The following is a 14,583-nucleotide window of genomic DNA, read 5'->3' on the forward strand; positions in this document are numbered from 1 at the left end:
ACCGACTTGCCAAAACTATAGTTTGTTAATAAGAAATTTGTGGAGTGGTTGAAAAACGAGTTTTAATGACTCCAACCTAAGTGTATGTAAACTTCTGACTTCAACTTTATAAAAAAATATTAACGTCGGATCTCACTTGGTGAAGGTCAAAGGACTGAAAATGTATGAATGACACTAGCAACTCTAAAATTCACTTGAAAGGCACCCTGGGAAATATGCAAATAATGCTCAACACCCTACAATGATAAAACAACCCTCATTTTCATTCAGCAGTGCAGTTCCACAAATAACCATAAAACGTTTTTTTGTATAACCTTATTTTGATTTGTGTATGGTTCTTCAAAGAACCATCCCATTTAAGGTTCCACTATGGCATCGCTCTTAATAACCTTTCAACTGGAACATTTATTTGTAAGAGTGTAGATGAGTAAGCTACCCTAAACTGTAATAGTAGGCTACAGTGGACAAGTGAAAGTAAATTAGACTAAAGCCTATCAGCATTATAGGCCTATCCAACGGCTGCAGGAGGAATGAAGTCTGTTGTTGTTCTTCCTTCCTTCCTTCTTTCTTCTTCTTCTTGTCTCTCTATATACAGTACGTCTGTAAGTGTTTATCCTACAAGGGAGGATGAGGACCAAACGTCCATGGGACATGCTGACTTGTACCGAAAGAGGTTAACATTTTTATTCGAAATCATGGAAGGTTCATCAAATGTGCCCAACTTTGGTAATGATCTAAATAATATTTATTTTTTACATGAGGTAATGCAATGCACAGATTTACAGAATCATTATTTTTGTGAAATACTGCATAAACCTTTATGTTGACCTTATTGGCCACTCACATAACTGTTGAGAGTTGAGAATGTCATGAATTGTTTATGTAACTGTATTGCTGCATTTTGGTTTCATGTGGTCTTCAAATAAATTGCAAGCTTGCATTGTAAACTAATTTGAAATTAAAATATGAAATCTTACATTTTCACCAGGAAAAAAACTAATTTGTCATGACTTCATTTTTGGACGCTGCACTGGAGGAGGTACTGTCACTGCTTGCTTAACAGTATAGCTTCCTTTCTCACGGTCCATGATCTCAGATCCTCTGTCTTGCAAACACAAGAGATAGCCGTCTTGACATGTTGCGCACTGAAAAGTTAGGCATTCAGTGGTGTGGCTGGAGGCATTTCAAGCTGAAGAGTGAGGTTGTCAGTCCAACTCACTTACAATAGCACTGGGATATTATCAGTGGAAAAGTACCATTCACACTGTAAATTATTCTTTACTGTATTTTGAATAACACAATGTTCTAATTTCCCACACTTAATCAGCAAGATCTATTGAACTGATATTGATTTCTATTTAAGCTAAGTGCAAGGGCATTCATTCTACTATGCCATACCAATGGGAGGTGGAGAATGGACGTGGCTGGTCACGTATCCCAGACAATGAGGGCGTTGAAAGGGACTACTGTGACCCAGCAAAGACCCAGAGGTATGTATGTCCATAATGTGTTGTTAGGATGCTGTGAGACAATGGGGATGTGTAAAAATGAAGTACAAGCTTTGAAGATGTTCCTATGTCCTACAGTAGCGGGATACCACCGGTTAACTTTATCACCATGACCCGTGGGCACCGCAAAGTTCACCGCCTTGCTACGGTTTCCTCCCTGGACCAGCCAGATGCTGTCCTTGCTACCAAGTGGACCTGGTACTGGGAGGAAAAGCATGATGGCTGGACTCCATATTTGTCACCAGTATGTAGTGAGGCAACCTAATTTCTCCCGCTAATATGGCAAAAAGAAAATAAGTGACTCTAGTGTGTGTGTGTGTGTGTGTGTGTGTGTGTGTGTGTGCGTGCGTGCGTGCGTGCGTGCGTGCGTGTGTCCTAAGACTGTGGAGGACCTAGAGATGGTGTTCAAGGATCCATCTCATGGCTCAGTGATTGAGTTTAATGCTGGAAGATTCACCTATGAAGTCAATTTGGAAGGTAGGCAGATATAAGATGTGATTCAGTATGGTGTACTGTTGATAAAAATAGGTTTTCAGAACACTAAAGATTGAACAATGAAACATGTTGTCCCATCTGAAACTCACAGGATAGTCAAATCTCATTCTTCATAGGGAGTACCTTGTATGTTTTGTCTGTAGGTTACTCATCCATTTGTGTATACCCGTTTTAGTCTCTGAACTGATAAATATATATGTTTAGTCATGATCCAGATAAATACAAGCTCACACACCCAAAGACTGGTAAGAAGACGGCCAATGTTCAAATCATCCATAGATGTTCAGAGAGCTACTTGGTAAGAGTGAAATACAGCAAACTCAATTAGTGATTGATTTTCTAGGGGAAAAACACAAGATTACTACATTTTATTTTGGTTCACTGAGTATGCTATTGGGTCTCTAGATTTGTATTATCTTTGTGGTATGATGAGGACCATATGGTCGTTGACGACACTCAGTATCCCTTCACTTCTTTCTTAAGCACGTCTAATACCACCACTTCTTCTGTGCCACCTTTCTGGGACCAGTCTCGGTTGCCTGGGATTGGCTTTGAGGTAATGCAAAACACTGAACATTGTGTCAATACTCACTGACTGGGAGTCTCACGTTACATTGAAAGAACATTGAATATGAATGAGCTTATGAGGAGTTTGTCTTCCTGTAAATCTGTCTTCACAGAGAGTTATGTTGCCAAACTCAGCAACGGAATACAAAGACATCAAGGCCCTTTTTGAGAAAACAACAGTGGGGTTCAACATCCACACCATTGAGAGAGTGCAAAACCCTATCCTATGGAAGTTCTACGTGCTGTAGGTTTCTAAAAGACAGTTCTATCAAAAAGAGATGTATTTCGTTTTTTCATTAGTTGGGGTTTAATTGACCCAAGTACATTCCTTTTTAGGCAAAGAGATCAGATGGAATCCTTACGGACAAGCATCAATGAGAAGCAGCTTTTCCATGGAACTAACTCCAAACATGTTGACAGCATTTGCAGAAACAACTTTGACTGGAGGCTATGTGGAACAAATGGAACTTCATTTGGAAAAGGTTGGATGCCCCTTATAGTAGTATACTTTGTGTATGCAATGTTTCAATGAATCCAAATGAATAACTGTTGTGTTAGCAAAAACAAAGGCTGTCATGTCTGTGAATATCATAGACTATAAGGGTATGCCCAATGGATAAACAATATAATAAAAAAAAGTGTTGCTCAAATGGCCAATTACATATTCTTACATAGAAAAATGTCACAACTGGTTTAATAAAGTTTGTAATTGCCTTATCTTACAAAGGCACTTTATAGCTAAGATGTAATAAATGAAAGCATCTAAACACTGAGCTTAACATGGTCAATAAATCTTATTTTCAGGAAGTTACTTTGCCAGGGATGCTAAGTACTCACACAGATTCACCAGCCAGTCAGGATTGAGGTCCATGTTTGTTTGTCGTGTGCTGATGGGAGACTACACTGAGGGAAACTCCAGCTACGTGAGACCACCTCCTAAAGAAACCGGAGGATCCATCTTTTATGACAGCTGTGTGGACAACATCCAAGACCCCAAAGTGTTTGTCGTTTTTGAAAAATATCAGGTTTAGCCTGAATACCTCATAGAGTACATTGATAATGCTTTTCCACCAAACCCTACTCCCCAGCCAAATCCTGTTGTGCAACCAAACAGAACTCCCCAGACAAATCCCGTTGTCCAACCAAACTCTACTCACCAGCCAAATCCCATTGTCCAACCAAATCCTACTCCCCAGCAAAATCCCAATGCCTCAGATTCAGATGACCCTGAATTTAATGGATGTTGTTTGTGTTTAGCCTGGACTTTTTGTTGCCCATGTGCCATCATGTGCCATCTACTTTTATTTTTGTCACGATGATGATTGACCATGCCTTGGTGTATACAGGTGCCCTCTAGCGAGGCAGTTAAGCCCAATTCCTCCAGTGATGCTGATTTGGCTGACTCTGGCTCTGACCCCATCTACTGAACAATTCATAAAATCGCCACCGGACAATTTACATTGCCCCCCCCCCGTACACTGCTGCTACTCGCTGTTTGTTTGTTACCTATGCATAGTCACTTCGCCCCCACCTACATGTACAGACTACCTCAACTAACCTGTACCCCTGCACACTGACTCGGTACCGTTGCCCCTTGTATATAGCCTCGTTATTGTTATTCTTACTGTGTTACTTTCATTATGACTTTTTATTTTAGTCTACTTGGAAAATATTTTCTTCTTGAACTGCACTGTTGGTTAAGGGCTTGTTAGTAAGCATTTCACGGTAAGTCTACACTTTGTTGTATTCGGCGCATGTGACAAATAAAGTTTGATTTGATCTCTCTGAGGGTCTGGGTTTCTGTTAGCCGATAAATGGCAGCTTTTGGCCGTAAAATAAATGAAAACCCGGTAGATAAAATTGTTGCTGACCAAATTGACCAGGAGAAAAAACAACGGTAGGCAGGCTACTCACCACTTTACAATGTGAGCTGGAGGCAGTATGCACTTCGAAAACATACTTAATTGTTTCAAACCTGAATGTTTTACACCATATTATGACCCATGTCTTACCTTGCTTGAAAATCCGACCATAGAATGGTGGAAGCAATTATTTTATCATGTTTGGGGAAGCATAGGTATACAATTTATCCTACCATTTCTACCAATCTGGGTGTCAGTTATGATTTTCATATGTGCATTTTCATGGAACAGTTTCATTTCAATAATAATGTTTTCTTTTCTCCAAATCATTGTCAAGTGGTTGATGATGAAAATCTTAATGAAAATTATACAAATATAAAAGTAAAAATTCAACTAATGTTAGAGCACCAGCCTCTGCCATATTATGGACACATTGATACACTGTGATCATTGGCGGCTAAATAGCCTAAATGAGCACATAGTACTCGGAGATGGCCAATGCAACCGTTGGCCTATCATTTCCATTTTCAACTATAGTAAAAATACATAACGCCTACAAATATAAACAGTAGAAAATATAGCCTACTGATAAATTCCGTTTTTTTCAATCACATTCATCTCTCTACTCAGCCTGTCTGCCTCACTTTCTATCTGTCTTGACTTGAGCTATTGCTAGTGAAGTGCAACATTGTATCAAATCAATCAACTGGATCCTGCCTGAAGCTGTCTCTAGCAAACAACTAGCCTATCAACTAGCCTGTTCTAGGCCTTCAGAGTTTCCTGCGCCAGTGAGCTCCGGACAGACAGCTGTTTTTGCACAAGGGAAAGGTATTTTATGACGTTTCCACTGGATATGTTGTATCATCAGATAATGATATCTTGTTCTTTCAGACTGAGGCTTGGCGAAAACATTTTTTTTGTTTTGTTGTACTTTTACCCCTTTTTCTCCCCAATCTCCATTTGGTAGTTCGTTTTGTCCCATCGCTACAACTCCCCTATGTACTCGGGAGAGGCGAAGGTTGAGAGCTATGCATCCTCCGAAACATGACCCTGCCAAGGGAAAGGGGGATCCCTAGTCAGTTGAACAACTGAATGCATTCAACTGAAATGTGTCTTCCACATTTAACCCAAGCTGCACTGCTTCTTGACACCCTGCTCGCTTAACCCGGAAGCCAGCCGCACCAATGTGTTGGAGGAAACACAGTCAGCTTGCAGGTGCCCGGTCCGCCACCAGGACTCGCTAGAGCCCGATGGGACAAGGATATCCTGGCCGGCCCAAGCCTCCCCTAATTCGGATGACGCTGGTCCAATTGTGCACCGCCTCATGGGTCTCCCGGTCGGCTGTGACACAGCCTGTGATCAAACGCAGGGCTGTAGCGATGCCACAAACACTGTGATGCAGTGCCTTAGACCGCTGCGACCCTCGGGAGGCTGGAGGCTTGGTGTGGAGGCTTGGTGATTATCGAGGGGGAGATTGTTGGAAAGATTTTTCAAATTGGCCTTCTGTGAGGAACTATTAGACTATCATTCACAATGGATGTAAAAAAAAAAAATGACTTCATTGAATTACTGTATGAGGGGAAGAAAAAATTACTGAGAAGCTCAGTTTATTAGATGTGGATGTGACTAAGACAATCAGAAATCAAACATCCCCAAATGGACTTTCCTACATTTTTGCGCAGCAGGGCAGGTAGGCTATTTCTATGCGTGTTCAGGCGCGTGCGCTTCCTCAACATTAAGAAGACAGAGAAACCAGACTCATGCTCATTGCTCACATGGTGTACTCCAAACAAAAGACAATTAAAAAATTGCCAACTAGTAAATTATGTTATGAAATAAACCAAAACTTGTTTCTCACAAGTGTAGCAGGTTGTCAACTCTGAATTTTTTTTAAATGACTCTAGGCCTAATTAGTAATACAATGCATTAAGAGACATTAATGTAACCAAATGAAGGGCATTAAAATTACATTTACTACTGGTGACATATGTAATGGGGAATTTATAAAAATAAACTATCAGAGGGAGAACAATGCGCATGAAACAATGAATAGCAAGAATTGGCGGGAGACAGCTGAGTGGATTCTGGAGAGCCGTTTTAAATTCTGGAGAGAGATGTGCGTTCTTCAAATTGAAACTGTGGATCCTCTAACAACCTACTTGGGTTCATTTTTTAACCCCGCCCCCATTATTATTATTTATTATTATTATTAATTATTAATAATAATAATAATAAGCATAACAATAACAACAATAAAACCATATTTTAGTTGTCAGTGTTAATTTTGATTTTACTGGCAAAGCAGAATAAAAAAATCTAAATATGAGGTAAGAACCCCAAGTCAAAATCCTCTGGCACGGTGATGTCTTTTGCATCCATAGGCAGAATGGACAGACTTCGCCCCATCTTAGCTACTGTTGTATCAACATGTTTTGACCATGACAGTATACAATCCAGGGTTACTCCAAGCAGCTTAGTCTCCTCAACTTGCTCAATTTCCACATTATTCCTTACAAGATTTAGTTGAGGTTTAGGGTTTAGTAAATGATTTGTCCCAAATTAAATGCTTTAAGTTTTTGAAATATTTAGGACTAACTTATTCCTTGCCACCCGTTCTGAAACTAACTGCGGCTCTTTGTTAAGTATTGTAGGGATTTAGCATGCTGTAGTAGCTTACGTGTATAGTGTTGATTCATCCGCATTCATCGACACACTGACTTTACTCAAAGCCAGTGCATGTCGTTAGTAAAGATTGAAAAAAGTAAGTGGCCTAGACAAGAGTAAAATACAGCAAACTCAATTAGTGATTGATTTTCTAGGGGAAAAACAAGATTACTACATTTTATTTTGGTTCACTGAGTATGATATTGGGTCTCTAGATTTGTTGCACCATTGAGAGAGTGCAAAACCCTATCCTATGGAAGTTCTACGTGCTGTAGGTTTCTAAAAGACAGTTCTATCAAAAACAGATGTATTTAGTTTTTTTCTTTAGTTGGGGTTTAATTGACCCAAGTATATTCCTTTTTAGGCAAAGAGATCAGATGGAATCCTTACGGACAAGCATCAATGAGAAGCAGCTTTTCCATGGAACTAACTCCAAACATGTTGACAGCATTTGCAGAAACAACTTTGACTGGAGGCTATGTGGAACAAATGGAACTTCATTTGGAAAAGGTTGGATGCCCGTATAGTAGTATACTTTGTGTATGCAATGTTTCAATGAATCCAAATGAATAACTGTTGTGTTAGCAAAAACAAAGGCTGTCATGTCTGTGAATATCATAGACTATTAGGGTATGCCCAATGGATAAACAATATAATAAAAAAAGTATTGCTCAAATGGCCAATTACATATTCTTACATAGAAAAATGTCACAACTGGTTTAATAAAGTTTGTAATTGCCTTATCTTACTGTCAGTAAGAACAAAGGCACTTTATAGATAAGATGTAATAAATGAAAGCATCTAAACACTGAGCTTAACATGGTCAATAAATCTTATTTTCAGGAAGTTACTTTGCCAGGGATGCTAAGTACTCACACAGATTCACCAGCCAGTCAGGTTTGAGGTCCATGTTTGTTTGTCGTGTGCTGGTGGGAGACTACACTGAGGGAAACTCCATCTAGAAACCGGAGGATCCATCTTTTATGACAGCTGTGTGGACAACATCCAAGACCCCAATGTGTTTGTAGTTTTTGAAAAGTATCAGGTTTACCCCGAATAATTCATAGCGTACATTGAAAATACTTTTCCACCAAACCCTACTCCCCAGACAAATCCTGTTGTCCAACCAAACAGAACTCCCCAGACAAATCCCGTTGTGCAACCAAACAGAACACCCCAGCCAAATTCCATTGTCCAACCAAACAGAACTCCCCAGCCAAATTCCATTGTCCAACCAAACAGAACTCCCCAGCAAAGTCCTGTTGTGCAACCAAACAGAACTCCCCAGCCAAATCCTGTTGTCCAACGAAACAGAACTGCTCAGAAAAATCCTGTTGTCCAGCCAAACAGAACGCCCCAGCAAAATCCCAATGCCTCAGATTCAGATGACCCTGTAATTAATTATGATTGTTTGTTATTAGTGGTTTTTTCCCACTTTTTTTTAGGGGGAAGATCAGCTTTAATATTGCAGATAGATTGTAACTTCCATCAATGTAATTGTTTGCATCACTTCCAATCCCCCATACAGTGGCTTGCGAAAGTAATCACCCCCCTTGACATTTTTCCTATTTTGTTGTCTTACAACCTGCAATTAAAATTGATTTTTGGGTGGTTTGTATCATTTGATTTACAGTGGGGGGAAAACATTATTTGATCCCCTGCTGATTTTGTACGTTTGCCCACTTACAAAGAAATGATCAGTCTATAATTTTAATGGTAGGTTTATTTGAACAGTGAGAGACAGAATAACAACAACAAAAAATCCAGAAAAACACATGTCAAAAATGTTATAAAATGATTTGCATTTTGATGAGGGAAATAAGTATTTGACCCCCTCTGCAAAACATGACTTAGTACTTGGTGGCAAAACCCTTGTTGGCAATCACAGAGGTCAGACGTTTCTTGTAGTTGGCCACCAGGTTTGCACACATCTCAGGAGGGATTTTGTCCCACTCCTCTTTGCAGATCTTCTCCAAGTCATTAAGGTTTCGAGGCTGATGTTTGGCAACTCGTACCTTGAGCTCCCTCAACAGATTTTCTATGGGATTAAGGTCTGGAGACTGGCTAGGCCACTCCAGGACCTTAATGTGCTTCTTCTTGAGCCACTCCTTTGTTGCCTTGGCCGTGTGTTTAAGGTCATTGTCATGCTGGAATACCCATCCATGAACCATTTTCAATGCCCTGGCTGAGGGAAGGAGGTTCTCACCCAAGATTTGACAGTACATGGCCCCGTCAAATGATGCGGTGAAGTTGTCCTGTCCCCTTAGCAGAAAAACACCCCCAAAGCATAATGTTTCCACCTCCATGTTTGAATGTGGAGATGGTGTTCTTGGGGTCATAGGCAGCATTCCTCCTCCTCCAAACACAGCGAGTTGAGTTGATGCCAAAGAGCTCCATTTTGGTCTCATCTGACCACAACACTTTCACCAGTTGTCCTCTGAATCATTCAGATGTTCATTGGCAAACTTCAGATGGGCATGTATATGTATTCTTGAGCAGGGGGACCTTGCGGACACTGCAGGATTTCAGTCCTTCACGGCGTAGTGTGTTACCAATTGTTTTCTTGGTGACTATGGTCCCAGCTGCCTTGAGATCATTGACAAGATCCTCCCGTGTAGTTCTGGGCTGATTCCTCACCGTTCTCATGATCATTGCAACCCCACGAGGTGAGATCTTGCATGGAGCCCCAGGCCGAGGGATATTGACAGTTATTTTGTGTTTCTTCCATTTGCGAATAATCGCACCAACTGTTGTCACCTTCTCACCAAGCTGCTTGGCGATGGTCTTGTAGCCCATTCCAGCCTTGTGCAGGTCTACAATCTTGTCCCTGACATCCTTGGAGAGCTCTTTGGTCTTGGCCATGGTGGAGAGTTTGGAATCTGATTGATTGATTGCTTCTGTGGACAGGTTTCTTTTTTACAGGTAACAAGCTGCGGTTAGGAGCACTCCCTTTAAGAGTGTGCTCCTAATCTCAGCTCGTTACCTTTATAAAAGACACCTGGGAGCCAGAAATCTTTCTGATTGAGAGGGGGTCAAATACTTATTTCCCTCATTAAAATGCAAATGAATTTATAAAATTTTTGACATGCGTTTTTCTCAATATTTTTGTTGTTATTCTGTCTCTCACTGTTCAAATAAACCTACCATTAATATTATAGACTGATCCTTTCTTTATCAGTGGGCAAACGTACAAAATCAGCAGGGGATCAAATACTTTTTCCCCCCACTGTACACAACATGCCTACCACTTCGAATATGCAAAATATTTTCTATGGTGAAACAAACAAGAAATAAGACAAAAAAATGTCAAACTTGAGCGTGCATAACTATTCACCCCCCAAAGGCAATACTTTGTAGAGCCACCTTATTCAGCAATTACAACTGCTAGTCTCTTGGGGTATGTCTCTATAAGCTTGGCATGTCTAGCCTCTGGGATTTTTGCCCATTCTTCAAGGGAAAACTGCTCCAGCTCCTTCAATTTGGTTGGGTTCTGCTTGTGTACAGCAATCTTTAAGTCATACCACAGGTTCTCAATTGGATTGAGGTCTGGGCTTTGACTAAGCCATTCCAAGACATTTAAATGTTTCCCCATAAACCACTCGGGTGTTGCTGTAGCAGTATGCTTAGGGTCATTGTCCTGCTGGAAGGTGAACCTCCGTCCCAGCTTAAATCTCTGGAAGGCAAGCAGGTTTCCCTCAAGAATTTCCCTACATTTTGCTCCATCCATCATTCCTTTAATTCTGACCAGTTTCCCAGTCCATGCTGATGAAAAACATCTCCACAGCATGATGCTGCCACCACCATGCTCCACTGTGGGGATGGTGTTCTCGTGGTGATGAGAGGTGTTGGGTTTGCGCCAATCATAGCGTTTTCCATGATGCTCAAATAGCTAAATTCTAGTCTCATCTGACCAGAGTACCTTCTTCCATATATTTGTGGAGTCTCCGACATGCCTTTTGGTGAACACCAAACGTGTTTGCTTATTTCTTTCTTTAAGTAATGGCTTTTTTTCTGGTCACTCTTCCATAAAGCCCAGCTCTGTGGAGTGTACGGCTTAAAGTGGTCCTATGGACAGATACGCCAATCTCCGCTGTGGAGCTTTGCAGCTCCTTCAGGGTTATCTTTGGTCTCTTTGTTGCCTCTCTGATTAATGCACTCCTTGCCTGATCCGTGAGTTTTGGTGGGCGGCCCTCTCTTGGCAGGTTTGTTGTGGTGCAATATTCTTTCCATTTTTAATAATGGATTTAATGGTGCTCCGTGGGATGTTCAAAGTTTGTTTCTGATATTGTTTATAACCCAACCCTGATCTGTCCTTCTCCACAACTTTGTCCCTAACCTGTTTGGAGAGCTCCTTGGTCTTCATGGTGCCACTTGCTTGGTGGTGTTGCAGACTCTGGGGCCTTTCAGAACAGGTGTATATATACTGAGCTCATCATGTGACACTTAGATTGCACACAGATGGACTTTATTTAACTAATTATGTGACTTCTGAAGGTAATTGGTTGCACCAGATATTATTTAGGGGCTTCATAGCAAAGGGGGTGAATACACATGCACGCACCACTTTTCCGTTTGATATTGTTTAGAACTTTTTTAAAGAATATATTGTTTTCATTTCACTTCACCAATTTGGACTATTTTGTGTATGTCCATTACATGAAATCCAAATAAAAATCTCTTTAAATTACAGGTTGTAATGCAACAAAATAGGAAAAACGCCAAGGGGGATGAATACCTTTGCAAGGCACTGTAAGTGTAACTTTTGTATGACTGAAGTTTAGTGATCTAATGCTTTAATATTTAATAATTTCTGCCCTGCGAAATCATATTCATTATATAAATTGGCTCATTTAATTTTGTGTGGCTTGCCGTTCCAAATAAAATTGAATCTTTTTTTCTCATTTAATTAAAAAAAACTGTTCACTAGATGTAGGCAAGACCATTGTCATAATCCGGTGCCCTCTCCCAGTGAGGCACGAGACGAGGGCGAAAATCTTCTCACGGTCTGATGGAACTGGGGGGAGTGTGGCCAGATAAAGTTCTAATTGGAGCAGGAAACCCCGGCAGTTGGCAGCACTTCCGTCGTAACCCAGAGGCATGGCTAGACGGACACCACCCGGTTCAGGTTGACAAGGGGCGTTTTGGATCGACCTCTGTTGGGCTAGTGGAGGCGCTGGCTGAATCTCCCGTCTCTCCAAGCGGTCCATCATCTGAACAGCGCGATCCATGGCAGCGCATAGATGTAGTAGTCTCTCCGCATTCTCCTGGATGCGCTCCTCCACCTCCCTGTCCGGGATATCTTCTCCTGCTGACTTAAAAAAAATGGTCGGTGATTCTGTCAAAATCCGTGAATGTAGGTGGCAGGGATGTCAGGCGCAGGAGAAACCAAAGTGGTTAAAAAATTGAGTATTTATTAACAAAACTAACGTAGAAAATAATCCGTGTAAACAATAACCCGTCGCACACCGATACATCAACAACACATACATAACATAACAAACAATCACCGACAAGGATATGAGGGGAAACAGAGGGTTAAATACACAACATGTAATTACTGGGATAAGAAACAGGTGTGTAAGGAGACCAGACAAAACCAATGGAAAATGAAAAACTGATCAATGGTGGCTAGAAGACCGGTGACGTCGATCGCCGAGCACCACCCGAACAAGGAGGGGCATCAACTTCGGTAGAAGTCGTGACAACCATAAGCAAATAGGTAAACTGGGATAAAACTAAAGAGTTAATAAGGGTGATTTTTCCACAAATAGACAGGTATTTACCTTTCCATGGTAGCAAGATCTTATATATTTTTACTAACTTTCTATAAAATGTATTGGAGTGAGATCATTTATTTATTTCGGAATATGTATAATGAGTATGTCCACATCACCATCAGACCATTTTATTGGTAAACTACACGGTAATGTAAAAGTTGTATTTTTTGGTGATCCAACACGTAATATTTACACTTATTACACTTATAATAATTTGGTTGTAATCCAGAGAGGTTAGAAAATGTATCTAGATCCTCTATGAGGCTGCTCTGTACTTTTTGTTGCCCATGTTGCATCCTACTTTTATTTCTGTCACCATGACGATTGACCAGGCTTTGGTGTATACAGGTGCCTTCTAGCAAGACACAAAATCCCAATTCCTCCAGGGATGCTGATATGGCTGACCCTGGCTCTGCCCCATCTCTCCGCGGGTGTCTCAGGGGCAGTCTGTGTTTATGCAAGGCATTTTGTTTGTCAACAAGTGTCATTGGTATATTTATTGTTGTGATGTTATTTTCTCCCCTATAGCGTTAGTAACAACTTACTAAGGTCAGAGTTTATATCGTTTTTATTATATAAACATTATATTTTGGATCGATAGTACTCAGACATCTCCGGTATACATTATACAGTATATAGTGTTTTCAGTAATATCTATTACCAATCATGAGCTTTAAAAAAAAAAAGTTTTACTCTCATAATATTCACAGGTTGTGTGGTAGCGCTTTACAGTCATACCCATATACGGGTTCAAAGTAGCAGAAAACAATAGGACACCGATACGTGCGCTGAATGGAAGTCCCCGCAGCAATGTTCCACTATCTACTGGAAAGCCTTCCCAGAAGAGTGGAGGCTGTTATATCAGCAAAGGGGGGGCCAACTCCAGGTGTCCACATACTTTTGGCCATGTAATATATGTTGACCTGAAAGACTAAATAAGCCTTTACCCACCAAAGTAATGTCATAAATCGATAGAATGAATGCTTCAATCTCGTTGACATCAGTAAGGTTATCTGTGATCTCTGCTTCTTTCACTCGGCAAAGACGTTTAGGGACCAGGGAGATAATGCAATAACTTAAAACAAAACGGGAAATATTTGTTTTTATGGAAAATGTCCACATTTTATCTAGTTGAAAAACTATCAGCTTTTGGGGGGGGTTCTTGCATTAAAATTATATTGAAATCTGCTTATATAGGCACTCTATACCACAATAAACATAATGTTCAAATCCCGAGACTCATCACTGAGTGCTGTTGAAATCTGTAGCCTATCTCTGGTGCGCTGTATCAGCACAATGGACAGCGATATACAGCTAAGCCGTAATGAATATAGGCTACAAGATCAATAGGGCAATTCACCTATTACAAACAGCCTATGTGAATGCAACTGTTCACAGAGCTAGTTGACTTACCAAAATAATGCAAACCAAATGTTGAAAGTAGTAGCCTAGTTATTCATGCATGCAAACAAAAGCACTGAATAGCAGTTTGGCTTAGAATACAGACACAACTACGAATGTGAATGAATGGAACCGAACAAAACAGCGGTACCAAGAAATAGGCCTAGTTACCAAAATATCAGCTCGATAAAGGCATGACACAATCGATATTTAGGCTAGTTACATTAACAGTAAACAAAAAGCGAATGGAGATCCAAATAACCAAAACATAGCCTACAGCCTACTACAGTGAGATGCAGCCATGCACAG

General features: G+C 40.6%; 1 protein-coding gene across 1 annotated transcript; it reads left to right on the plus strand.

The window, feature by feature from the left end:
- The first annotated feature begins 504 nt into the window (after window positions 1-504).
- On the plus strand, window positions 505-4,061 carry LOC106576440 (protein mono-ADP-ribosyltransferase PARP12-like). Its single transcript, XM_045698686.1, has 7 exons — window positions 505-726; window positions 989-1,985; window positions 2,208-2,301; window positions 2,487-2,559; window positions 2,684-2,814; window positions 2,907-3,052; window positions 3,375-4,061. Exons 2-7 carry the CDS (start codon window positions 1,907-1,909, stop codon window positions 3,599-3,601), a joined length of 750 nt encoding a protein of 249 aa, XP_045554642.1. The 5' UTR covers window positions 505-726; window positions 989-1,906; the 3' UTR covers window positions 3,602-4,061.
- Window positions 4,062-14,583: the final 10,522 nt, after the last annotated feature.

Source organism: Salmo salar, chromosome ssa17 (assembly GCF_905237065.1).
Source record: "Salmo salar chromosome ssa17, Ssal_v3.1, whole genome shotgun sequence".
NCBI classification, from domain to species: Eukaryota; Metazoa; Chordata; class Actinopteri; order Salmoniformes; family Salmonidae; genus Salmo; species Salmo salar.